General features: G+C 39.6%; 1 protein-coding gene across 3 annotated transcripts in view; it reads left to right on the forward strand.

Moving 5' to 3' along the window:
- The first annotated feature begins 4,772 nt into the window (after positions 1–4,772).
- Positions 4,773–27,778, forward strand: part of LOC131519499 (cyclic AMP-dependent transcription factor ATF-7) — an 86,964-nt gene continuing 63,958 nt past the window's right edge. The window contains exons 1-2 of one of the 3 annotated variants that reach the window (XM_058742581.1): positions 4,773–4,925; positions 25,281–25,349. In XM_058742581.1, the coding sequence (XP_058598564.1) occupies positions 25,302–25,349 (48 nt within the window). In that variant the 5' untranslated portion in view covers positions 4,773–4,925; positions 25,281–25,301. Of the gene's footprint in view, positions 4,926–25,280; positions 25,350–27,778 lie in introns of those variants that run through there. The other 2 variants (XM_058742580.1, XM_058742582.1) reach the window with 2 other exon arrangements.

Genomic DNA, 27,778 nt, shown 5'->3' on the forward strand with positions numbered 1-27,778 from the left:
ATGCTCTGTCTCTCTCTGTCTCAAAAATGAATAAATGTTTAAAAAAATTAAAAAAAAAAAGAAAAATCTGGCATTTCTCAAAAAGTTAAATACTTACCACATGACTCAACAATTCCATTCCTCAGTATTTATCATGAGAATTGAAAACAATACTCGCCTAAAAGCTTGTATATGATGCTCAAAGCAAAATTATTTTACAATACCAAAAAAATGGGTACAACCCAAAAGTCCATCAACTGATGAATAAACAAAACGTGGTATATCCATTCAATGGGATGTTATTCTGCCATGAAAGGAATGAAGTGTTGATGCACACGGACATGAATGAACCTCAAAAACATTACATTAAATGAAAGAAGCCAGACATGTTTTCAGATATTATAAAGATCAGATATTATATTATTCCATATACTTAAAATGTCCATAACAGGCAAATCCACAGACAGAAAGTAGGCTGATGGTTGCCAGGGGCTGGTGAGGGGGCAAATGGAGAGTGACTATTAGTGAGTATGGGCTTTCTTTTTTGAGGTGATGAAAATTTTCCAGAATTAGAAACTGGTGATGGTTGCATAACTTTGTAAGTATACTAAAAATCACTAAGTTGTATACTTTAAAAGGTGAATTTTGTGGTATATGCATTACATCTCAATAAAAAAATACGACTGGGACAATCGTGGAATTTTACCAAGATAGAGAAAACTAGGGACACATGTGGGAGAGAAAGGTAGAATTTGTTTTGGACATGGCGAAGTTTGAAATAGCCATTAGATCGCACTCTATGTTAGCTAATTAATATTTAAATCAATCAAACAAACAAATAAAAACAAACAAAAAAGAAATACCCATCGGAGGGGCCCCTGGGTGGCTCAGGAGCATCTGACTCTTGGTTTCAGCTCAGGTCATGAACTTACGGTTTGTGGGGTTGACCCATGTCTGGCTCCACACTGACAGCAGGGAGCTTGCTTGGGATTCTGTCTCTCTCTCTTTCTCTGCCCCTCCTCCCCTCCGAACCCAAACCAAATAAATAAACTAGCGCGCGCGCACGCGCGCACACACACACACACACACACACTCAAAACAAAAAAGAAATACCCATTAGATATCCAAGTGGATTTCTGAAGTATGTAATTGGAAATATTAGTCTTCAGTTCAGGGGAGAGATAGGGGTTGGAGATATAAACTTGGAGGAAAATGAATTAATACATGTAAAACACTTCAAATGGTTCCTGGAGGCTCAGTCCGTTAAATGTCTGACTTTGGCTCAGGTCATAATCTCAGAATCTGTGTCTCCCTCTCTCTGCTGCTCTCCTGCTCACACTCTGTCTCTCTCTCTCTCTCTCTCAAAAATAAATAAACATTAAAAATTTTTTTTTAATTTTTTTAATGTTTATTTTTGAGACAGAGAGAGACACAGAATGAGCAGGGAAGGGGCAGAGAGAGAGGGAGACACAGAATGTGAAGCAGGCTCCAGGCTCTGAGCTGTCAGCACAGAGCCTGACGCGGGGCTCGAACTCACGAACTGTGAGATCATGACCTGAGCCGAAGTCGGACGCTTAACCGACTGAGCCACCCAGGCACCCCAAAAATTTTTTAAAAAAATAAAATAAAATGGTTCCTGGAACACAGCAAGATCTATAAATGTTAGCTACTATATTTATTATTTTGTATGTATAGAGTAATAGTCAATTGTCCAAACACAATTTGTAGAATCCTTTACTCCCTGACTTTTTTTTTTTTTTTTTAAGATTTTATTTTTAGGTAATCTCTAGACCTGTATGGGGTTCAAACTCACAATCCTGAGATCAAGAATTGCAGGCTCCACTGACTGAGCCAGCCAGGCACCCCTACCCTCTACATTTTTTTTTTTTCTGAGAGAGAGAGAGAGAAAGAGAGAGAACTGGGGAGGGGCAGAGAGAGAGGGAGAAAGAGAATCCCAAGTAGGCTCCACACTGTCAGCACAGAGCCTGATGCAGGGCTCCATCTCAGAAACCATGAGATTATGACCTAACTGAAACCAAGAGTCAGACGCTTAAACCACTGGGCCACCCAGGTGCCCCTTTACTCCCTGATTTTTAATGCCACTTCTGTTATATACAAATCTCCCATTTCACTGAGGATTTGTTTCTATTGTTGCATTCTTTTAACTAGGAATTGTTTCAGGGGAGAGTAGATTGGAAGCCAAGACTTCTCTCAACTTTTCTCAATTCACTTCATAAGAACATAAGTGGTTCTATGCTTCTGTTTCACCTTTGTTACCTAGGGAGAAATCACCTGGATTCTTTCTACTTTTTAGAGGGTGCTATGAGGATGGACGATATCCCAGGAAGGAAGTTCAGAAAGCCAACTAATATAACGCTGTAGAGGGAAGTTACCTGAGAGAAAATAGATTCCATTGGTAGTACTTTGGGTCAATTCTACTTAAAATTATGGTAAATTTTTATTTATTTATTTATTTATTTTCAACGTTTTTTATTTATTTTTGGGACAGAGAGAGACAGAGCATGAACGGGGGAGGGGCAGAGAGAGAGGGAGACACAGAATCGGAAACAGGCTCCAGGCTCCGAGCCATCAGCCCAGAGCCTGACGCGGGGCTCGAACTCACGGGCCTCGAGATCGTGACCTGGCTGAAGTCGGACGCTTAACCGACTGCGCCACCCAGGCGCCCCTATGGTAACTTTTTAAAGTTGATTTTTGTTTGGTTGGTCTTTTCATTGTGGCAAAACCCCATGTAACATAAAATGTGCCATCTTGGGGGTCCCTGGCTGGCTCAGTTGGAAGAGCATGTGCCTCTTGATCTCAGGGTTGTGAGTTCCAGCCCCAAGCTGAGTGTAGAGATTACTTAGAAATAAAATTTTTGGGACAACTGGGTGACTCATTTGGTTGAGTGTCAGACTCTTGAATTTGGCTCAGGTCATGATCCCAACCTCAGGCTCTGTTCTGAGCACAGTGCCTGCTTGAGATTCTTTCCCCCTCTCTCTCTTTGTTCCTCCCTCCACTCCTCCCTACTCATGTGTGCTCTCTCTCTCTTTCTAAAAAAAAAAAAAATATGTATATATATATATATATATATATATATATATATATAATAAAAATCTTTAAAAAATAATAATAATTGAAAGCTTATTTATTTATTTTGAGAGAGCGTACACAGGAGGGACAGAGAGAAGGGGAGAGAGAGAATCCTAAGCAGGCTCTGCAATGTCAGTGCACAGCCTGATGCAGGACTCGATCTCAGGAACAGTGAAATCATGACCTGAGCTGAAATCAAGAGTTGGGACACTTAACCCACTGAGCCACCCAAGCACCCCTAATTTTTTTTTTAAAGTACCATCTTGGTTACCACATGAGAAAAAATTTTAATATAGTCTTTCCATTTGATGCTTTACCTAAAATCGTCCCAAGGCTGTCTTCTCATAATTCAACTGCTGGTGCAAACATGTTCCTTCTTCAAAGAGGCCTTCTCGACACCAGGAGTAAAAGTTGCTTCCCCACCTCCCCACTTTCTGTCTCATTACCCTGAAAGCACTCTTCACTACTGAAATATTTGTGTTTATTGGGTTATTAACTGTCTCCCCTTCCCCACAAAGATATAACTTCTACCAGAGCCGGGACTTGGTCTGTCTGCTCGTCTCCCCATGCCTAGAACAGTGCCTTGCACATACTATGTCCTGTTAAGTATTTGTTGAAATACTTACTGAAAAATATAGTGTTCTTTAATTCCCAGTGTTATATATTTTATCTCACTTGATCATTACAACTCTTTGAGTAAAATGGGATTACTAGCCCCAGAGTAAAGAGATTCAGAGAATCATCTCGCTGGAAGTCACAGGCTAACTAAATAACAGGGTTGGGACTGCTTAGGTAGGTGGCTTGTTTTTTCCAATACATTCACTCCAGTTCTAGGGCTAAGGGCATTTCACACTACTTTCCATTTAAGGAAGTGATAACTCTGGAGGAGAGTAGAAACAACCTGCACATTTATTTATAAGTCGCCAGTTCCCTTACCATCCCCACCCCTTATGCAGTCACACACATAGCAGAGTTATGGCCACACTGATATTATTCTAAGTGCAAAGAAGAAAATGCAATTACTCAACTGTTTGGCAACCTGAATCCCCTTGTGTATCCGCCTCAAGTCCCTCCCCGCCCCCTTTTTCTTTTAAAACAGCTTCATTTAGGTATAATCTTTCATTTTTCTTTTTTTCAAGTTTATTTTGAGAGAGAGAGAGAGAGAGAGAGAGAGAGGGAATGAATCCCAATCAGGCTCCGTCTCTCGGCTGGAGCTCATAGCCCAAATCAAGAGTCTGATGCTGAATCAACTGAGCCACCCAGGTACCCCAAAACTCTTGTTATTCAAGTGTGCTCCTTTAGCGGCCAAGGGAGGGGAAACCAAAGTGCGCTCCTTTTAAATAATCTCATTCCCTAGTATGTTTACTTGAATATACACTTTTGAGTTTATTTATTTAAGGGATCGCTATACCCCAGGTGGGGCTTGAACTCATGACCTTAAGATCAAGAATCGCATCCTCTTCTACCAGGCGCCCCTTTACGCTACCTTTTGGATCTGCACCACTACAGGCATCTGGAAGGATTCCCTTTCCCTTTCGTTTTACCCCTATATTCCACAGCCAAACACGTGTAACCTGTGTGTACCGAATTCGCTCAGCCTCTCTCCCCAGTCGAGCCCGACCCACCGAAAGCCCGGCCCCTTCTTTTTTCCGGAGCCCCGCCTTTCGGCCCCTTTCCAACTTAGGTCCTACGGATCTCGCCCTTCCTCCCCCAGCACCCCCCACATCTCGCGAGAGGTGAGAGCCCCTGGCCGGACGAGAAGAAAGTATCTGCTCCGCTGAGGGGGGAAAGAAGGAGCTGGAGACAGATTGTGGGACCGAACGCGGGCGGGCGGGAGGCGACGGAGCTACCAGCGGGTGAGTTCTTTTAACATTAACTAGTCCATGATCTGGCAGAGTCTCCCTTTCAACTCTGGCCAGTCCCAGTGTCCCAGGCCGGGGTCTCCCCTCCCAGTCTGTGTTGGACGGGGGCGCTGAGGCGGTGGCCGGGCCCAGTCTGAGGAAGTGGGTGGGGCATGGGCTAACGCCGACCAATAAAAGAGAAGGAAGCTACGATTGGCGGCGATGAACACTAATGAGAGATCGTCCTTACCTCGCGGGGTGCCGCCCCTCTTCTCTCCCTCCTACCGCCTCCTTCCTTTGGGGGGGAAGGCGGGGCCAGAGGCCTGAAGTGTGGGGAGAACTTGGGGTAAGTAGCCCCGGGGGGCACAGGGCGTGGCAAGGAGAGGGGAGTTGAATCCTGAGGGAATGGAAGTCTGGTAGAGCCTAATGGGAGGATCAGGGGATGGAGTGGAACGGAAGGAAGGGGAAGGGTACTAAATTGGTTGAAGACCCAGGCTTATCAAAGAGTGGTGTTAGGAGCTTGGCATTGGAAGAGCCAGGGGTAATAGGCAGGAGGTAGGGAGAGTAGGTGAAAACATGGCACTGGGTTTGGTTGGAAAGATAGGTAGGAGTAAATCATTGGAAATGGGAGTCCTGGCATTTCGACAGCATTATGAAAAAGCATAGGGACAGGATTTCAGAGAGAAAGTCTGAATTTGGAGAAGATTCAGTGAATGAGTTTAGGAAGTTAATAGGGGTGGACTTAGTAGTCAAAAAGCATCGGTTTTGAGAAGGGTGTAGGAATTCAGAGGGGGTAAAGGAGGTGGTGTTTGGGAACGAGACAGCTGATAGATAACGTTTTTAGCCTAGGTATCAGAAGCAGCGTAGGATATTGATTCGGGGCTTTTGGTGTATAGGGTACCTAGTCTGGTGACCAGCTTGCAAGAATAGTGGGATAGGGGTACAGGAGGAGAAAAATAGAACAATTTCATCACTTCTATTGTGATTTCCTTTCTCTCTCTCTTCCTTTTCCTACACTCATATCTTCCTAAACTCAGGGATGGGGGCTTGGGACTTAAGCAGCCCAAGTTGGAGCCCCATTGGGAGTCATATGTTGCTCTGAATTGCTTGTTATGTTCTCTGACTGGGGTGTTTACTTCCCAGGGCACCTCCTACCCAGATTGCCGCGTTGCTACTTTCCTAACTTTAAAAGTTTGTTTTCTACTTAATAGAGGAGTATTTTAGTATCTCCGAAGGTTGTGTCCTAGTAAGTGTAGGGTTGTGGGGGTCTGCAGAGCTTTCTGGGCAAGCTCGCTTGATTCTTATGTTTAAAAACTTTGCAGTAGTATAAGTAAAGTAATTCTTATAAAGACATCGGTCTTTCCAGTTCTTGTAAGCACAGAAAAATATACTAAATTGAAGTTTGTTTTGTTAAATGTCGTATCCACTTATATTCTTGAAGAGTTGTTAAATGGATGGTTGTAGTTAGTTTTCATTAGCTTATATATTTTAAATGGTGTAAATAAGATGGACATGTATTTCAGGAAAGTGAAAAAAATTCAGTTTCTTCCTTTGTGTCTAGACTCAGAAGCTAAAGATATGTCATAATATCTTAGGGCAAGTGTTGAGGAAATCAAACACAATTTGTACTTAAACATGGAGGATGTAAGGTAAGTGGAGACTATTGCGAAATGTAACATGTCTGTAAGAAAAGGAGCTAAAGAAAAGTTTGGCAGCTATACTAAGTAGTCTTACCAGTTCTTAATTCTGTACAGCAAAGGGACAAGCCTTTGCCCTTTGTTTGATAGTTGTGTATTTAATAATGGATTGAACCAATGCAGCCAATTAATTAATAACTTCTTCTCTATTGCATAGATTTGTCTTTTCCATCCTACTCTTCTCCTTTTACTTTTGAGAAGCAAAATAATGTCTGAAATGCCGGTAAAGCTGTTACATAAAGAGAAACTGGAGTGTGTTGCTTTGTATTAACCTTCGGTTTTCAGGGACCATTTGAAGCTTTTTCTCCTGGCCAGAAAGTTGCCCCTACAACACATTAAGACTAATTAATTACTGACACTTTGGCATTAATTACTGAATTGGGTTCCGGTATTTCACATTTACAGCAGTTCTATTGGGCATTCAGACGTTTTTGCGGTTTGCCTGACAGCAGCACAAAAAAATATACAGTGAAGAAGCAAAGTCCCTTGTTTTATTCTCCCATCCTAGAATTTGTGATGGCTTTAACTTGGGCACTATTAAATGCAAGATTCTTTTTTCCTTCATTAGTGTTAACACCTAGCAGAAAGCTAGAGAGTGCTAATATTCCTCATCTTTAAGCTTGTGGATCAAAGGTTACATCCTGTGATGTTTCGGTGTTGTAATTTTTAAGCATTTTGGTTTACCATTGCTTTTAAATGTTCACGGATACTGCTCTTGTACTTCCTTTCTCTTTCCTCTCCCGCTTCCAAAATGAAAATTGTTTTTTTCAACCAACTCTTAAGCTATACTGCTTTGCCTCAAGTAAAGTCCCTGGCTCTGCCTGAACACAGCTGCTCTGAAGTTCGCACAAGTTACTGTTTTGTACATGTCAAGACTGAGTTTTTCCTAGGCTTCAGTAGGAGGGAGTCAGTGTTCAAGCAGCCTCATCCACGCCTGATAAAGGAGGAGTCTTCTCCTTGCAAGGAAGTTTTAGGTGGAGCAAATAGCATTGCCTTGTACATGCATAACAAAGACAGCTCTCTTCTTGAGACTAGTTGGCAGGCTGGCATATAATTGTCCCTTATCCCTTGATAAAGGTACTAAAGTTAAGATGCAGATGTTGTTTCTTTGAGAAAAACAAATGCAGCATTCATTAAGAAAGAAGAAGCATAAATTTCTTTTGTTGTTGGTTTCTCTGAAAATGGTATTATGATTTTAGAGTTCATGAAAAAGTCTTCCATCGGGGTACCTGGCTGGCTCAGTCGGTGTAGCTTGCAACTTTTGATCTTGGGGTCATGAGTTCGAGCCCCATGTTGGGTGTAGAGAGAGAATACTAAAAAATAAATAAATAAACTTTAAAAAAGAGAAAAGGTCTTCCACCTATTTAGAAACATGTCAAGGAAAACAATTTTTAAGCATCCGGTTTTTGAATTTTGTCTTCCTGCAGCAGGCTTCTTTGGGGATCAATATATTCATAAATGTGAAAATACATTATATTTGGAATCCCTGGTAGTTGGGTCTTTTCACTTCCTAATGTTATAAGGAAGAGGTCCCCACTTCACAGATACCCTATCCCATTATTGGAGGTCTACTTTTAGAACATTCTTGGGGCACCTGGGTGGCTCAGTCGGTTGGGCGGCCGACTTCGGCTCAGGTCATGATCTTGTGGTCTGTGAGTTCGAGCCCCGCGTCGGGCTCTGTGCTGACAGCTCAGAGCCTGGAGCCTGTTTTGGATTCTGTGTCTCCCTCTCTCTGACCCTCCCCCGTTCATGCTCTGTCTCTCTCTGTCTCAAAAATAAATAAACGTTAAAAAAAATTTTTTTAATAAAAAAAGAACATTCTTTACATTGTGCTGAAGCTCTGTAGTTCTGCCATTTGCAGCTACAATAAATAAACCTAATTATTTGTCAACATGGTAGCCCTTCAAATATTTGAGGACGGTTATGTCCCATGAAGAGAGGCTTCTCTTACTGGGATAGATATCCCAAGTTATTTCAGCCATTCCTCAAATGACCATTTTTAATAAAGTTCATGTTGCTCATCAACTCGGTTGCCTGAATCTTTAGGGTTTCTTATCTAGAACTGAAATAATGACATCTCAGGTATAATCTGATCAATACATAGTACAAGGGAGAGTATGGCCTCTTCTGCTGCACTTGGTACCTCTGTTCTTAAAGTCTAAGATCGCATTGATTTGTGTAATTTTTTACATGTAATTGATGACCTTACATTTATCCTTGTTATTGTCATCTTGTTAGTTTGTGTTTATTGTTTTAGCTTAATAATGTTATTTAGCCTCTTGGCCATTCCTCGTGTCATATTCTCATATTTGTATCATTGATAGATAAATTTGATAAGCAAGACATAAACATGACCCCTATGTGTTTGTTTTAGGTCACTGGTAAAAATAAGTAAGAGTGGAGTGATGCTGTGTAAATCAGCACTCCATTAATCAACCTTTCGGGTAAAACTCAATTGTGAATCCACCTACTGTTTTATGTTCTTAACCTACATTTCCTGTGAAATATGAAGAGGTATCTTGTTGAAATCTAAATATATTGTCTCTGACCTATCCCTGAGCTCCTAGGCTAGTGACCTGTTAAAAAATGAAATGAAGTTAGGGGCTCCTGGGCTCAATTAAGCGTCCGACTTCAGCTCGGGTCATGATCTCAGTGTTTAGTTCTTGATTTCGAGCCCCACATTGGGCTCTGTGCTGACAGCTCAGAGCCAGGAGCCTGCTTTGGATTCTATGTCTCCCTCTCTCTGCCCCCTCCCTGCTCACGTTCTCTCTCTCTCTCATCTCTCAAAAATAAACATTAAAAAAAAAAAAAAAAAGAAATGAAGTTAAACATTAGTTGCTACCTAGCTATGTTACACTAGTGTTTATAGATCACTACATTACTTGCCGGTTGTTCATAAGCCATCTATTTAATAATTCCCCTGTTTTGGGGGCGCCTGGGTGGCTGAGTCGGTTGAACGTCCAACTTCGGCTTGGGTCATGATCTCACCATTCATGGGTTCGAGCCCCACATCAGGCTCTGTGCTGGCAACTCAGAGCCTGGAGCCTTTTTCGAATTCTGTGTCTCCCTCTCTCTCTTCCCCTCCCCTGCTCATGCTCTATCTCTCTCTCTCAAAAATAAATAAACATTAAAAAATAATAATTCCCCTATTTTTTAGCTGTAATTTTCCTCCCATTTCGAACATTGCTGGTCCTGCTTTATTTATTTTTTTTACTTTTTCTTTATTTTTTAAACAATTCTAGAGTGATTAACAGTGTTTCTTCATAGTTGGATGTTTTTTGTCATCAGGTGAAATTCTGTTTTAGAAACTTTTAGGAAGGAAAAAAAAGAAACTTTTAAGAAGAAATGTCATTCCCTGAACATTTTATTCATTTATTCATTTATTTATTTTTAAGTATTTATTTTTGAGAGAGAAAAAGAAAGAGAGAGAAAATCCCAAGCAGGCTTCACACTCCGCACTGAGTCCAACGTAGGGCTTGGTCCCAGGACTGTGAGATCATGACCTGAACCGAAATCAAGAGTCAGTTGGACGCTTAACCAGCTGAGCCACCCAGGCGCCCTATTCCCTCAACATTTTAAGTTACGTATTAAAAAATTAAACTTTTGCCCATGTAACAGTTATATTGTAGCTGCCCCATAATATTGATACCTCCAAATTAGACCTAAATTTTCATTTTCTGTTTGGAATAAAAACCTATACCACCTGTAAGAAAATACACACACACACACACACACACACACACACACAAAATTGACATTTATAATTACAGTTTATTGATGTGGTGGGCTAAGTTTGCCATGTTCTGTGCTGTAGGTAAAATTGTGCTAGCAATAAGCCAGAAATCAGAAGACATCTCTCTAGGGACTAAAGACGATGTTGGCAGCCAACAACTTTCCTGTGTGTTAATTTTAGACCTGATAGTTGAATTTATGTTTGAGCAGTTTTAGCTGATAAATGCATTTTTTAAAGCACCTTCCTCTTTTGGGGTTTTAATTTTTACTTTCACTTTTAGAAAATTGCAAATTGTGAATGGAAATGTCTGTGCAGAATAAAGTAGCATGCCATTAGGGACAGGATGCATCTTCTTTTGATAGCTTCTCATCCATCTGAGATTGTTTAGTTACGAATTCTCCTGGAAAGCAGAAGGATGGACTTGACGACCCCTCAAGGTCCTTTCCAGTCCACACATTCATAAATAGAAACTCAGATCAAAGAACTTACTGTTGAAGAATCAGGAAGAAAAATAGAGTGTAAAGAAAATGAAATTGAAATGGTTCTACTGACCCAGTGGGAATGGCTAAACAAAAAGTAAGGAACATATGGGGCGCCTGGGTGGCGCAGTCGGTTAAGCGTCCGACTTCAGCCAGGTCACGATCTCGCGGTCCGTGAGTTCGAGCCCCGCGTCAGGCTCTGGGCTGATGGCTCGGAGCCTGGAGCCTGTTTCCGATTCTGTGTCTCCCTCTCTCTCTGCCCCTCCCCCGTTCATGCTCTGTCTCTCTCTGTCCCAAAAATAAATAAAAAAAAAACGTTGGAAAAAAAAAAAATTTAAAAAAAAAAAAAAAAAAAGTAAGGAACATAAATGACAAGAAATAAGTCCTTTGAGCAAAAACACCAGAAAACAAAACAAAACAAAAACCCAAAAAACAAAAGTCAACAACAACAAATATTTTGCATTGGGGTCATTTCATGTCTTTAAATATTTCATCATGATACTTTCTTTCCAAAATTTCCCTGGTGGACACTTTGTATTGAAAGAATGTTTTTGTTTTTTTTTTCTTTCCTTAAGTCATAGTATTTTGTTTCCTTTCCTTCTCTTGTTTATCCTTTTGTTTAGAAACTTTTTTTGGTGGGGGAAGGATTTGAATAATATACCCACTGCCTGTATACAATGAAGAAGATTCAGTTTAGTTTTGAAAGTAAATGTATACTGCTTGGCTTCCTTAGAGAGGAAGGATGAGTGTTATATTTCAGGAAAAATTTTATGAAAAGACCAGTTTGTTATGTAGTTTTTAAAGCTTTGTAAGCAGACACCTAGGAAAGATTCCCAACTAAGGCAACTGTGAGTTACTACATTAGTATTGTGAAGGGTATAAGAACACTTAGTATGAGAACAAAACTCATTAGAGACTCACAACTTCACTTTGTTAGCTTTTTCTCATTTTTTGGTGATTTTAATTCTAAATGTTCTCATACATTTGAAACCCAAGCATGTATAGAATTTCTCTTTTGGGGGTACCTGGCTGGCTCAGTTGTAGAGCATGAGACTCTTGGTCTTGGGGTTATGAGTTCGAGCTCCACGTTGGAGGTAGAGTTTAGTTAATAAAAAAAGGTTTCCCTTTTCTATTCAGTACTGCATTTATCCTTAATAAATGTCAATTTATGAAGGTCTAACAAGAGCCATGATTTAGCTTAAAAAGTCACTTTTTGTGAGCTTGTGGCTTGGACCTCTGTGGGACATTGTTTTGACATAGCCCCACCTTCTCACAAAATCCAACTTGTTTTGAGTAGAATTACCTATTAATATCTTCTTATCTGGTATAGTGCTTTTTGCTGACATAATGGACAAAGGAGATTTATATGCTAAATTGGTCATACTGTATTTGGGGCTTAAAATTTACAATGTGGTAGAAAAATTACATTTTTTTCACATTAAAAAATAGTGTAATCATTCTTTTTGAATAGGAATATGCCTGACTATATTATAAAAACAGGATGATTTATTGGATAGAACATATGACTGCTATAAATGATTTGTGTTGGCACCAAGTTTCTTGCCAGTAATGTTTATTTAAGCTTTATCAAACTTGAGTGACACCATGTTGGTTTTATTTAACATGGTTTTTCTGGTATTTCTGATACTAACTTGTCTCCTGTAGCACCATTTTCTTTATTGTTTTAAGTTATGGGCAAGCAGTAGTTTGTTGATATTTTATACATCTGTGTTTGGGACTGTTGAAAGACAATCAGTGAACATTAGAATACCCCAAACAGATCACTGTGTTGCCAGTCTGTGGACAGTCTTAGAAAATAGATACCCCCCACCCCCACCCCCCGGACAGTTTCTAACCATTGCCATGATTGTCATCATGAGATAACTGTAGCAATTTCTTATCTAGGACCAACCTCATACTGGAGTTTAATGTTAAAGTCTATCAGGTTTGTTGTTGTTTGCAGTCTGTTTAAATTAAGTCCATAAAAAAAAAAAAAGTAAGTTCATGAAGATGTTAAATTTATCCTTAAAGATTAGTATTTTGGGGTGCCTGGGTGGCTCAGTTAAGTGTTTGACTTTGGCTCAGGTCATGATGTTGTGGTTCGTAGGTTCCAGCCCTGCATCAGGCTCTGCACTGTCAGCTCAGAGCCTGGAGCCTGCTTCAGATTCTGTGTCTCCTTCTCTCTCTGTCCCTACCCCACTTGAACGATCTCTCTCTCTCTCTCTCTCTCTCTCTCTCCCAAAAATAAATAAACATTAAAAAAAGTTAAAAGATTAGTGTTTTGGGGTTGACTGGTGTTGGTTTATTGTTTTAGTGATGATACTTTATCTGAAAATGAGTAGGAAAAAACACAAAACACAACATTAGATTTAAAAAATTTTTTTTTTTTTTTTTTTTTTTTTTTTTTTTTTAATTTTTGGGACACAGAGAGACAGAGCATGAACGGGGGAGGGGCAGAGAGAGAGGGAGACACAGAATCGGAAACAGGCTCCAGGCTCCGAGCCATCAGCCCAGAGCCCGACGCGGGGCTCGAACCCACGGACCACGAGATCGTGACCTGGCTGAAGTCGGACGCTTAACCGACTGCGCCACCCAGGCGCCCCCAAAAAAATTTTTTTAATGTTTATTTATTTTTTGAGAGAGACAGAGTGTGAGTGGGGGAGGGGCAGAGAGAGAGAGGGAGACACAGAATCTGAAGCAGGCTCCAGGCTCCAAGCTGTCAGCACAGAGCCCGACACGGGGCTCGAACTCACAAGCTGTGAGATCATGACCTGAGCCGAAGTCAGATGCTTAACCAACTGAGCCACCCAGGCGCCCCCAACATTAGATTTTTGACAGCTTACCATTTTCCAGGAATTTTTCAACTCCTAAAATGCATATTGAAGCCAAACATAAATAGGTATAATGTTCTCTAGTTATTTCTAACTCTGCTTCCTGCTTAGCAAGTTGTTGCTTCTTTGTCTTTGCTTTATTAACTTTTCTGAGGATAGCTCAGAATAGTTCCTTGAATCCTCCAAAAGCCTAGAGAGACTTAAAAAAAAAATTCTAGTCAAGTAGTTGCCTATATGAAGCTGCTTCCAGATAGGTTCTAAGCTTTGGCCATGTGTTGCCTAACTTATGATTCAGCCTAATTCTCACTCCCATCTGTTTTCAGTCATTTGCTACAAAACTATTTGGTCTATTTAAGCTGGCTCCTTTTTTTTGAAACCTGTCCCTGCATGTCAGAGCTCGAAATCCAGAAATTAATTTTAACCTTCTCTTTGATCAGTCCAGGGTATTCTACTGTTTGTGTATTTCTTAAAGCAATGGGTTTCAAACTGCTTTTGGTCTCAGCACCTATCCCTTTATACTCTACAATTGTTGGGGACTCCAAAGGGCTTTGGTTTGTCTTGGTTATATCTATTGATATTGAACATACTAAAAATTAAAATGGAGCAGTTGAAAAAATATTTATTTTATTTTTAAATGTGTTTTATTTATTTATTTTTAGAGAGAGAGTGCATGAGAGAGTGGAGGGCGGGAGGGGCAGAGAGGAGGGAGAATCCCAAGCAGGCCCCATGCTCAGCACGGAGTCCTGTGCGAAGCTCCATCCCATAACTCTGGGACCATGACCTGATCCAAAATCAGGAGTTGGGCATTCAACCAACTGAGTCATCCAGGCACCGCGAAAAAATATTACTTTAAAATGATAGCATAAATAACTGTATTATAGTGTCAAAAAAATTTAGGGGAAGGGCTTCAGATCTCTTTAACATCTGGCTTAATAGAAAACAGCTGGATTCTTATATCTGCTTCTGCATCCAGTCTGTTACAATATGTTGTTTTGGTTGAAGTATATGAGGATAACCTGGGCTCACACTGATACTTGATAGGAAAAGGAAAGATTCTTTTCAGATAGTTGTAGATAGTCTTTCCTTGATACTATACCAGAATCCAAAATGTGGTAGTTTCTTTTTTTTTTTTTTTTTTTTTTTAATTTATTTTTGGGACAGAGAGAGACAGAGCATGAACGGGGGAGGGGCAGAGAGAGAGGGAGACACAGAATCGGAAACAGGGTCCAGGCTCCAGGCTCCAGGCTCCGAGCCGTCAGCCCAGAGCCTGACGCGGGGCTCGAACTCACGGACCGCGAGATCATGACCTGGCTGAAGTCGGACACTTAACCGACTGCGCCACCCAGGCGCCCCTAAAATGTGGTAGTTTCTTAAAGGTTAGCTGTTGTGTAGAATCTAAAACCACCTGTGAACTTTTAATACTTTATTATGTTAAAATGAATTAGCCTATCTTGCCCTTTAAACAGATGGTTTACCCATCTATGACTTGAATGGCCCTCTGAAAGGGTCTCAGGGATCTATGGGCATCCCTGCACCCCACTTTGAGAACTGCTGTCTGATAGTACCAAACTGGAAAAATACACGCGTTTACTATGTGGAAGAACTAAACTTTCCAACCACTTTAGTGCCTCTCAAATGCTGGGTTATTGACCATTTGCATTGGGATTACCCAGGGTGTTTTTTTAAGTGTAGATTCTTGGGTTCCAAAGCCAAGAGAATCCAGGAGGCATAGGAATCAGCATTTTTCAAGGTGCCCAGGTGAATATGCTAAAGATTGAGAACTATAGAGCTAGATTAATTAATCTTATTTTAAGAAAACCTAATTTCTGGGGTGCCTGGCTGGCTCAAGCAGAAGAGCATAGGACTCTTGATCTTAGAGTTGTGAATCTGAGCCCCATGTTGGGTGTAGAGATTACTTAAAAAAAAAAAGAAAACCTAATTTCTAAAATTTGTAGTCAAATAAAAAGGAATTGGTTAAATAGTCACATTATAAAAGTTCTTATTAATTAACACATATACTCTGACATTTCTTATAATTGGGATCTCCTAATTAAGCATGTACTTTAATTAATAATAGTTATTTATGAATATCAAGAGTTTGCAAACTAAGACCAGAGAGTAAATATGTTAGGCTCTGCAGGCGTGAGGTCTGTGTTGTAAGTACTCAACTCTGCCATTGTAGCACGAAAGTAGCCATAGACAACATGCAAAGGATAAGCTTGGTTGTTTGCCCTTCAAACTTTTTTTTATGGACACTAAAATTTGAACATCATGTATCGTTTAATTATGATGATTATTTTAATATTTATTTTTGAGAGACAAAGAGAGACAGAGCACAATTAGGGGAGGGGCAGAGAGAGGGAGACACACAACCTGAAGCAGGCTCCCAGGCTCTGAGCTGTCAGCACAGAGCCCAGTGTGGGGTTCGAACCCACAAACCGTGAGATCATGAACTGAGCTAAAGTCAAACGTTTAACCAACTGAGCCACCCTGGTACCCCAAACTTCATATAATTTTTATGTGTTCTGAAATACTCTTTTTATGGCTTTTTTCTTTTTTTTTTTTTTTTTAATTTTTTTTTTTTTTAATGTTTTTTTTTTTATTTATTTTTGGGACAGAGAGAGACAGAGCATGAACGGGCGGGAGAGGGGCAGAGAGAGAGGGAGACACAGAATCGGAAACAGGCTCCAGGCTCCGAGCCATCAGCCCAGAGCCTGATGCGGGGCTCGAACTCACGGACCGCGAGATCGTGACCTGGCTGAAGTCGAACGCTTAACCGACTGCGCCACCCAGGCGCCCCTTTATGGCTTTTTTCAACCATTTAAAAATGTAAAAACCATTCTTAGCTTGTGGGCCATACAAAAACAGGTGGCAGGCTGGCTTTGGCCCACAGACTGAAGTTTGCCAATCCTTGACATATACTAGAACTGGATTGTAAATTGAAAAAGTTTATAATAAAATATACTTAATGTTAAAACTATAACATTATTTAATTTCCCTAGACAAAAACAATGCTCCAAGAACTTATAATCCCTCAAATTCATATTTCTGGACATTCATTTATATAATAAACATGTAAGAAACACCTACTGTGTGTAAACTTTTGGAAAGACACAATTCAGTTGGAAGTAGTTATATAATATACAAGTTGTCATATAACTTTCAGGAGTCCTAAAAAATGTGCTGTCAATTTTTATATCTTCTTTCAGGTGTGTGAGAATAGGTAACTAGGATTCAGGCCAACCTCAACCTCTTGACTCATCTTTTGCCCATTTTTTTTTTTTTTAATTTTTTTTTTAACGTTTTTTTAATTTATTTTTGAGACAGAGAGAGACAGAGCATGAACAAGGGTCAGAGCGAGGGAGACACAGAATCTGAAACAGGCTCCAGGCTCTGAGCTGTCAGCACAGAGCCCGACGCGGGGCTCGAACTCACGGACCGCGAGATCGTGACCTGAGCCGAAGTCGGCCGCTTAACCGACTGAGCCACCCAGGCGCCCCATCTTTTGCCCATTTTTTTATAACTCTGTACCTCTGTTTTCCAGTCTGTTAGTTAGCAAAGTGCTTTACGCTTTGTGTTTTTACCCAGATATAAAACAGTAAGGCAAGTTAGTTTAAGATTGTAATGATGTATGTGCTTTCTATATTGTCCTTTTGGGGCAGTTAGTTTACGTACTAGTGAAATAATATATGCTAAACTGTTTTTATGCTAAATAACACAGTGGAAAACAAACTCAGAATTTATGAACAGAAATTTCAATTCCTAAATAATCTGCCTAGTAAAACTTGAGTCTTGGGGCGCCTGGGTGGCGCAGTCGGTTAAGCGTCCGACTTCAGCCAGGTCACGATCTCGCGGTCTGTGAGTTTGAGCCCCGCGTCAGGCTCTGGGCTGATGGCTCGGAGCCTGGAGCCTGTTTCCAATTCTGTGTGTCTCCCTCTCTCTCTGCCCCTTCCCCGTTCATGCTCTGTCTCTCTCTGTCCCAAAAATAAATAAAAAATGTTGAAAAAAAAAAAATTAAAAAAAAAAAAAAAAAAAACTTGAGTCTTTGTTTTCTGAGGTTCACATAACATGTATTATAGTCTCACAGTTCATATGTTTATTGGCATTTTTTCCTTAAATCATTTTTCTAGATGTAATGCAAATCACAGTAGCACCAAGTATCCTATGGAGAATCAAATGTTGAGACTGCTGTGGTAGAGATCTTTGGTGTTTGTACTCTTTGCTTGGCGGCAGTTAAATTATCTTAGAGTCAGAAACTTAGTATCCAAAGTTATGTTCTTGGAGGAGAACTGTTTGTATATAATTTCTTTCTTTTTAATATCATAAGGAAATGGAGCCCATAGAGCTCTGTTTGGGTGCCCGTCTAAACTTTTTAGCTTGTTTATAGCTGAGCTGAAAGGCATTCAGTACCTGCTAAGCTTGGTTTCAGCTCTTTATTCTCTTTATGATGAATGGATGGGGCCATTTCTGAATGTTTAATATAAGTAATACTAGTTGTTAGGGAGCATTCATAGGATTCTGAAAATGAGTCCTTGAAGGTAACAAAGGAGGAACTATCTTGAACTGCTTGATTACCCTGTGTATCGTTATGTTTAAATTTCCACTGTGTCTATTTCTATATGAGCTGTTAGTTTATAATTTTAGAAAGATTTTTTGGTAGTCCATTTTGAACTTGTTAATTTGTCAGTTGGTTCTGTTGCTTTGTAGTAGAGAACGAACAACCTTATATGATTTGTAAGTATGCTGTTTAGTGCTTTGGAATAGTCTAGCAGATGTGGGCCTTTTTGAAACTCATTAGACATGTTTTGTTTTTTTTCAGTCATGCAGATCAGCATTTTTTTTTTTATTAGCTTACATCATATTCTGTATTTTTATTAAAAGCAATCTGTGATCATTGTAGACTTTGGAAAATTCTGAAGGTACAAAGAAGAAGACAAAATCACCTGGAATACCATTACCCAGAGATAATCATTATTAACATTTGATGCTAATTCCCTTATCTTTTTTATGCTTATTTTTTTTTTTTTTGCTTTTTTTTTTTCAGTAGGCTCTACACCCAATGTAGGGCTTGAACTCATGAACCCAAGATCAAGAGTCTCAGAGTCACTTGTTCTATTGACTGAGCCAGCCAGGCATTGTCCCTATTTTGTTTTCTTTTTTTGTAGATTTGGAATTATGGTGCATATGCAATTTTATTTATTTTTATTAAAATTTTTTTTAAAAATTAAATTAAAATGTTTGTTTTCTTTTTGAGAGAGAGAGAGAGAGGAAGCGAGCATAAGCGGGGGAGGGGTACAGAGAAGCAGAAGAAGGCTCCTTGCTGACAGCAGAGAGCCTGATGCAGCATGCCCTGAGCATGAGTCGGCCCCCAACTGACTGAGCCACCCAGGTGCCCCACATATGCAATTTGATAGCCTGCTTTTTTCCCCCCACAGAATGTATAGCATTTTCTCATGTCATTAGATAGCTTTCAGAAACGTTATTCTTAACAACTTAAATATAGTCTATTGTAAGGCAATATCTTAATTTATATTTATCCATTCTTCTTAAATGTTTAATTTCCGTTCCTTTTTTGTTGTTACAAATAGAACTATGATGAACATTTTAATACATAAGTGATCCATGTTTTGGGCTTTAACCTCAGAATAAAGTCCTGAAAGAATGATTTGTTCAAAGAATATAAAACATTTTAAGACACTTAATATAAATATTTCCAGATGGCTTTCCAGAACGATTGTTCAAGTATGTACTCCCAAAAGTCTTATATGAAGATGCCCTTTCTACTGCATTCTTTTATACTTGAAAATATATCTTAACAGCTCTGGCCTAGGTTTTGTTTTCAAGGGCCAGTGAAGGGTTAATTTGACAAATAGCTTCCTTCTCCCAATTTCTTAAAGCTCTAACCAAAAACTATGGAGCCTCCTCTATGTTATTTGGATGATAAGGAAAGCATAGAGTTAGTTGGTTGTACTAAGTCACATCAAGTACCTTAGGCACAAAGTAGCTGTAAAGTGTATACTTAAAATATGTCATTAGACTTTAGTCTTTATTATTTTTTTTAATGTTTGTTTAGAGAGAGAGTGCACACGCAAGTGGGAGAAGGGCAGAGAGAGAGGAAGAAACAGAATCCCACGAAGGCTCCGAGCTGTCAGCACAGAGCCCAACACGGGGCTCAGTCTCACAGACCATGAGATCATGACTTGAGCCGACCTGAGCTGAAATCAAGAGTTGGACGGTTAACCGACTGGGCCACCCAGGTGCCCCTTTTACCAAGAGTTTTAATCCCTCTTTTGTGTGCTCTTGTCTATACTCTGGAATTGGCTAGCAAAGGAACTTGACAAATGACCACAAAGAATAAGAGAAATAGCAAGGGATTTAATATATATACTGATCAATCTGACTAATTGAACTTGTAAATTAAGCCATCATTCTTACCACTTATGTGGCATCTCTTATGCCAGTTGACAAAGATTCTTTGACCAAATTTTAGTCAGGTTCGAGAACCTTCTTGTAGGCCTACCTGTGTACTTTCTTGTAAGATACAGTTTTAGCAAGAACCCCCCCCCTCCGCCTTCGATATCTGATTACCCTCACATCTGATCAGGTTTTCCATCTTTCTCAATCCCCCAGGTTATATGTGATCATTCTAGCCCATCTTTAGCAAGAATTTGGGGATGCCTTAGGTGATTCAGTTGGTTAAGCATCCAACTTCGGCTCAGGTCATGATCTCACTGGTTCATGAGTTTGAGCCCCACATCGGGCTCTTTGCTGTCATCACAAAGCCCACTTCATATCCCCTGGCCCCCTCTCTTTCTGCCCCTCCCCCACTCTCTCAAAAATAAATTAACGTTAAAAAAAAATCTTATTAGGTCGGTTTAGCCAGAATCCCCCTTTGTCCTGATATTTCCTTTTAGTAATTTTCTATCCATTAACCCCTACTGTGGTCGTTGGCTGTAAATTTCCACTTGTCCATGATGTATTTAGAACAGAGCCCAGTTCTGCACTGAGGTCTCTTTCCCCCTATTACAATAGTTCTGAATAAAATCTGTTTTTTACTGCTTTAACTACTGTTCGGCTGTAGTTTTTCTTTGACACAGATGAGTGAAAGATTCTTTTCTTTCTTCTTCTTCTTTTTTTTTTTTGCAAAGGATTATTGTCTTTTTCAAAAAAAATGTGTATTTATTTTTGAGAGACAGAGAGAGAGAGAGAGAGAGAGAGAGAGAGAGTGCAAACAGAGGAGGGGCAGAGAGAGGGGCATAGAGGATCCGAAGTGGGCTCTGTGCTGCCAGCAGTCAGCCCAATGTGGGGTGTGAACACACCATCTGCGAGATCAGGACCAGGGCCAAAGTTGGGTGCTCAACTGACTGACCCACCCAGGTGCCTCTGTCTTTTTATGTCCACTTTGCCTGGCACTTAGTAGTTCCTAAGTAATACATTTTGAATGAATGAATGATAGCTAGTCTGAACCCTTTCTAGATTTTCATGAATCTTTAATATTAATGTTCTTTGATATCAATAAGTTCTTCTCATTTTATATACTTAGTAGTATCTGCTTTTAGTTATTAGGAACTAAGAATAGGGCCTTGGGTGTGTTCATGTATGGCTTTTATTCCTTACAAAAATTGGGCCATTTTATGAACAGCAATTGGTTACTAAAGAAATAATCATATTACACCTGGGTCCAGAGAACTGACTTTGTAGTCCTCGGTGACAGATTCCATCCTCATTCTATTGAAACAGAAGAAAAAAGGATAGATATACCTGTGTGTAGATATACCTGTGTGTGTGTACACATAGAGAATCAGTTTTCTTATTTGCACATTGTCCATTTTAGGATATACTTCTGGTTCTGTCAAAACTATGTAACAGATTTTATGAAATTATCCCAGTTAATAAAAATCAGTGTCTGAACCTTGGATTTTCTTCACTTCTCTCCTAGCATTCAGATAACTTTCTGTCTTTTGAATAAATAGTAATTTTTATCATTTATGCATTCTGGTGAGTCTAGTACATGAGCCTTTTTCTCTGCAGACTTGGCCTCTAGGATAGCCTTTTTCAGCATCTTTGTTTTCCTGTTCTACGATCTCCTCTGAAAGCATCTCACTTCCCCTTGGAAGTATCTCTCAATATATGTATGCTTTGCCTTTCATTTGTTGGCTAGTTCTATAAAATGCTTGAGTTTCATCCTGAGGAATAGATCATGGAGAAGACAGCAGACTTGAGTGTCGTGCCCAGACAAGTGATCTACTTGTCAAGTTGTACAGTTACAAATGGGCCGTGAGTTACATTCTAGTGAATGGCAGCATTATTATTCAAGATTTCACCTTTGTCTCAGTCTGTTTATACTATAGAAATGTGTTGGTTTTGTTTTTGAGAAGGCATCAGTTTGACCTCTCTCATGTGTGAGATTTGTTTTAAGTATCAAATAGAAATAAGCAACACATTCTCTATATGTAGCAATTGATGCAGCAGATTGGGAATTAAAAAGATGTAAACGGGATTTTTTTTTTTTTACTTTTTTTTTTAATATTTATTTTTGCGAGAGACAGAGACAGAATGCAAGTGGGTTGGGGCGGAGAGAGAGGGAGGCACAGAATCTGAAGCAGCCTCCAGGCTCCGAGCTGTCAGCACAGAGCTTGACACGGGGCTCGAACTCACAAGCTGTGAGATCATGACCTGAGCCGAAGTCGGACGCTCAACCGACTGAGCCACCCAGGCGCCCCGGGATTTATTTTTAATGTTTATTATTTTTGAGAGGGAGAGCACAAGTGGGGGAGGAGCAGAGAGAGAGGGGAGACACAGAATCCGAAACAGGCTCCAGGCTCTGAGCTGTCAGCACAGAGCCTTACATGGGGCTCAAACCCATGAACCGTAAGATCATGACCTGAGCCAAAGTTGGACGCTCAACTGACTGAGCCACCCAGGTGCCCCTAGAATTTTAAGTGGGAGAACAGATCATTATTGTTGTTGCTAAATATTCTTTAAAAAGACAAATCACTTTGAAGTGAAAAAGCAAGAATGATGGAAATGAAAAAGAGCAAGAGACGGAGGAATGATTTAAGAATAATTGTGGGTATTTAGGAAAGAGGGCCTTCTTCCTCCCATTGTGATCTTCCTTTTGGTGCAAATGGCAAAACAAAAGCTAGTAAAGTGGGAAGGAAGCAGGAAATCCCAGTTAGTGACTGTCAGATTTCAGTATTTAAAGAGCCATGAAAATGCTTGCTTCTGTTACATTTAATACTTTTCCCCCAACTTGGTTTTGCCTTTTGTTTTCTTTTAGAAAGTCATGATATTGCATTTCTATTCCTAGTAAGGATGCAGTTAAATAAAATTTGGAAGCCATATATTGTGATGTGATTGTACAAAACCAAGAAAACCAAGTTAAATTTTGAATTTTGTGGTTTGAGGGAAATTGTTCCAGAGTGTATTTAATCCCTCTCTGTGCCAGTGCTGCCCTAATCCTCAGCCAGCAAGCACCCTTTTCCTCTTCTAGGTAGAAGACAGAACATTTAGCCTCAACAGAACCAAGGTAAAAGGAAGGAATCCTGCCTGATTCCTTATGTTATGTCTGCTCTAGCCCTTGTAGTTTTAGTCCTGGTTGAAAATCTGTTAGAGGACCTTGTTGAAATAAAATTCTCATTTTGTGATTATATCAGGAAAGCAGGTTTGGGGAGTAGGAAGTGGAATTATCTCCAGCACAGCAGTTAGGAATTTTTCCAGAGACGAATTGCTTTCCAGAAATGTTCTGAATTTTCAGTCCTAGTGGCCTTGGTCTTTGTATTTATTTACTTTTATTTACTTGTATTTATTTTTTGCACTATGTCATAGTTCCAGAAAGTGCTAAAAAACTCATCACGTATTTAAAACAAACAAACCAGAAAGCCCCCTTGTCCTGGGGCTGTGTGAAGAAGAATAAAGCTCTCATTTTCCCAGTACCCAATCATCAGCTGGAGCTGGCTTCTCCTAGGAACAGAATTTATTGAAGCAATTTATCCTGGCTAAATGTGATATAAATCTGTGTACACCTATGTACATACAGGCTCCCTTCCATTACAGCAATGCTGCAGCATCAGTTTCCTTCATAGTTAGACCCTGTTCCTATCACCCTGAGAGATGACTAAGAAGCCGGTTCAATTTTATGGGGCACCCCACAATTTTGAACACTGATTAGTTGTGGAATTACTGATCAGACTACCAGAAATACTGGTTTCCAACCCCAGAGTGAGTCTTAAGAGAGTAGAAGAGATGTTACCTAGCTACCCTCTGAGTTTTAAACATGCTTTTCTGATTACCAAATTCAGTCCAGCATTTTAACATTTTATTTTAATGCAGACCTGAGTGAGGTTAACTCTGACCTTTTGATTTTGGTTACAGTTCTGAAGTTGTTTCTAGGCATATTCAAATTCTTCTTCTTCCTCTTTCATCTTCCCTTGTTAATATTCTTTTATACCCCTTTCTTGTAGAAGGATGTTCAAAAATGTCCTTTAGGAGTTTATTCTATGAAGACTGTTTTTATGCCCTTCCCCCCATCCCTTCAAAACACTGTTTATCTTTTAGGAATATTTTCCCTAGGATTTGCATGTCTCATCCTTATCTACCTCCACCTCTATTTTTATTCCTGGTTGGGAAATGAGAAATTTTCCCAACACATTCATATTGGAATTATTGTTCTTTGACAAGGAATGTCTATCAACATTTCAAGAGTTTAGCCTCAATAATTAAAAAACAACAACAGTGTAAGCCCTGTTAAATTCTTCAGAGAAATAGAGAGGATGGATGGTGATGCCTTTTAGTGCCATTTCTTTTATCCCCTGCAGCAGCGCACATCTGTTGGCTGCAACAGAGCAGCCCAAGAACTCTGGCCGAGAGCAGCACAAACAGCCGGAACATATTCACCCAGTAAACCCCCAAAGAGTCGACATTTGTTTTATTGCTGCTTTTAAAAACCTAGCCATAAATAGAATTAGAGGGGGAAGGGCACCGATATTTCTCCATTTGCCACAGACGATTGGTGGGGGGAGAAGGAGGCTCCCAGTGGGGAGAGAAGGTTTTTATTTTTATTTTTTTATTAATGAAAATCATTTCCCGTGTAGCCCAATAGGATGGGTGCTTTGTTTTCTTTGGCAATAATCTGGGATAAACGGCCCTTGCCAACAGTCTCGTAGTTTATACACCAGGGAGCCAGATTATAGCCCTGTAAAATGGAGCACCCCTCCTATAATCCCTTAATTAATTAAATGACAAATTTTGGTCTTCTCTAGTTCAGAAATATGGCTTCCGCATCGAATGTTCTGTGGATTTATTGACATAGGGAACTGCACTGGTTGTAATTCAGCAGACTGGAGGAGTGTGTTATATACTGTAGCAGAAAGAAGGAAAATCTAGCAAAAGGTCTGAAATTCCTTGACTATTGAGGTCTAAATTTTTCTAATTAAAAGTTTCAGTTGAGGCGCGGTAGATCATATGCCACCTGTCTAATGGGTCTCCCCAAAGTAGCCTGTGTTTATAGCTTTGATAGACAGCATTCTTGGAGCACCTGTTTCTAGGCTTGATATTTTTGAAGCACTTTTTTTTTTTTTTTAACTCCAGCGTATTTAACATAACTTTTCCCCCTGCCTCCCCCTCCTCAGCTCCGCTCTGCTATATGAAATATGGGAGACGACAGACCGTTTGTGTGCAATGCCCCGGGCTGTGGACAGGTACGTTTACAATATACTTTATTGTGAATGTCTCGTTGTGAATCAAAGTGGCTGTTTTATCACTAAGGCAAAGAGTTTAAAGCCGGTATTTTACGTGATCACTGGAGGTAATCAGATCAGAGGATTTGCAGTGTGTAAATCCATGTTATGAGGAAGTGTAGGCACTCTACCGTAATGAAATCTGCCTTGCTCTCTTTCATATTGTTATTCTACTGGTGTTTGTTTCCCGACACACAGTGTTGGGGAATACATGTTGCTCTCTCCTCCTTTATAAAGCTATCCATCTAAATACAAAACAAGTTTAGAAATATCTTTTCCTCAACCTTCAATGGATATAAAAGTCTGCTTAACATATTTAGAATAGGCAGCCGAGAATATACCCGTTCATTGTGAACCACAATTTGCTGGAATCTGTTGGATTTTTTAAATAAGAAAAAAAAAAAGTTTCTTTGGACTGTTGATCCAGAAAATCATTGCTGGTAGCTAAGACAGATATCTGTCTATGTAGGGAAGGCAAATCCAGTGTAGAACCTGAGATGTCGCAGCAAATATATGAACTACGAGATTTCTTAGCCATTTTCCCTCTTTTATGCCATGAAATGCCTTGTGCTGTTCGTCAGCTGCCATGTTATTATTTGCATATGTGTACATTTTGTGTCAGATATTTTTCATTATATGCTTTTTTAATAAAGTAATTTTGTTGAAGTTACCTTTTTTTTCTTCTTCCCCATTTTGCACCTTCTTAACTCTTCTTCCTAGACCCTTCCCTACTGCCATGTTCCACAAAGGATGAAGAAAGGAATACAAAGAAAGTTTTATCTGCCTTCATGAATTGATTTTATGGAACCTGAAGGTTGAATTTCTGTTCAGTTAGGAATATGCCATGTGACTGCCCAGTGACACTTACTGGTGGTATGTGAGATTGCAGACTAGTTCTATTAAACATTGTAAATACTTAGACAAAAAGAGAGAGTTAAGTTCCAGAGATTCCTAGGAATTGGAATTTGAGAGGTGAATGAGATGGGGGTGGTGACAAGGAATGGGCAGAAGGATGATTCCACATTCCAGTAAATGCTGAAAATTTCAGAGAAGACTAAAAAAGCCATTATATTCTGAAGTATTCAGCATCATAGGGTATATTTCCTTCCTTGTCAGAGTTTTCAACTTTATTGTTGGTTGGATGTTTTCCCCGTGTGATTTATGTTTTATTCTTTTACAATAGAAGCCACCTGAGAAATTAGGATAAATTTGTTTCCATTTTCAAACAGCTGTATTAGAATATATATCTGAACTTGATCCCTCCAGATTTTTGTGTGTGGATGTGTTGATAGCAGTAGTTACTGTGATTTCCATAATTGATACCTGGGACCCTTTTCACTTATCTCCCTTTAAAAATCTGCATTTTTGGTGAAAAGAGTTATTTTTCTCATACTTACATTTATTTTTCTTTGTTCATGGCTTAAGCTACTCAGTGCCCCTCTTATATGTTGTATGCTGAAAACCACCTAGACAAGGACTTAAAGAAATTAAAATGGAAAATCATCTCTTAAGCTCTCTGAAGAAGAAAGGTTTAAATAGGTTTCTTCAGACTGTCTATCAGAAAAGAGTAGTTTTCACTGAAATTTGTGAGATCCCAGACGGTTTTGTGTTTGTTTGTTTGTTTCTTTTTGTTTTGCATTTTTTGGACTAGAGGTGGTAAAAACAGTAGGACTTTTTACTTTGGTTCCTTTTGTATTGTTGGGTACTGTTTATCATAAGCCTTTTCCTTCCCCTATTCTTCCTCCCATTTCTGAACTGTCTGCTGGTATTTTGGTTGTTAGGACTCATTATAACCTCTAGTATAAGTCCCAAAGGCTTTTTTTCCCTTTAGTGGATATGGTACTCAGGGAGATGATTATCTTCTTTTGGATTCAAGGTACTTGTTTCATAGAAAAGCATAGAAAACTACGGCTTAAGTCTATGAAGGTAACTCCTTTGCATGTCAGAACTTTATGGTTAGGTAAAATTGTAGTTCTTTAGTTATATTTAGTCTTCTTCCAAGTTTCTTCCAATATCTAAGTAAAATTTAACTCTAGGATCTCTGCAAGACTCACTTTACTGTGATTGCTTTCTGTTATATGAAATAGTGGAAATCTGGCAGAGAAGATAAATTTGGGAAAGCGAACTACCCTTGGCCTGTCATCCAACTTCCTTATATCCCTTGAAAATGGTTTCATCCTGGAGCCCCTTTGAGGCCTTCAAGCTATGTATAATCCTCTGTCATTGATTCAAATTTTTTATTCCAGAAATGGTAGAATAATAATTTTTTAAAAAGGCTATGTAAATTCCAGGACTGGCGATAAGGACCATGGTAATTTTTACAAGACACGGTTTGGAACTTACTGCCATAGAAGCCTCAAAAATCGGTGGCTCCGGTATACCACTTATTG

This window comes from Neofelis nebulosa, chromosome 8 (genome assembly GCF_028018385.1).
Source record: "Neofelis nebulosa isolate mNeoNeb1 chromosome 8, mNeoNeb1.pri, whole genome shotgun sequence".
NCBI classification, from domain to species: domain Eukaryota; kingdom Metazoa; phylum Chordata; class Mammalia; order Carnivora; family Felidae; genus Neofelis; species Neofelis nebulosa.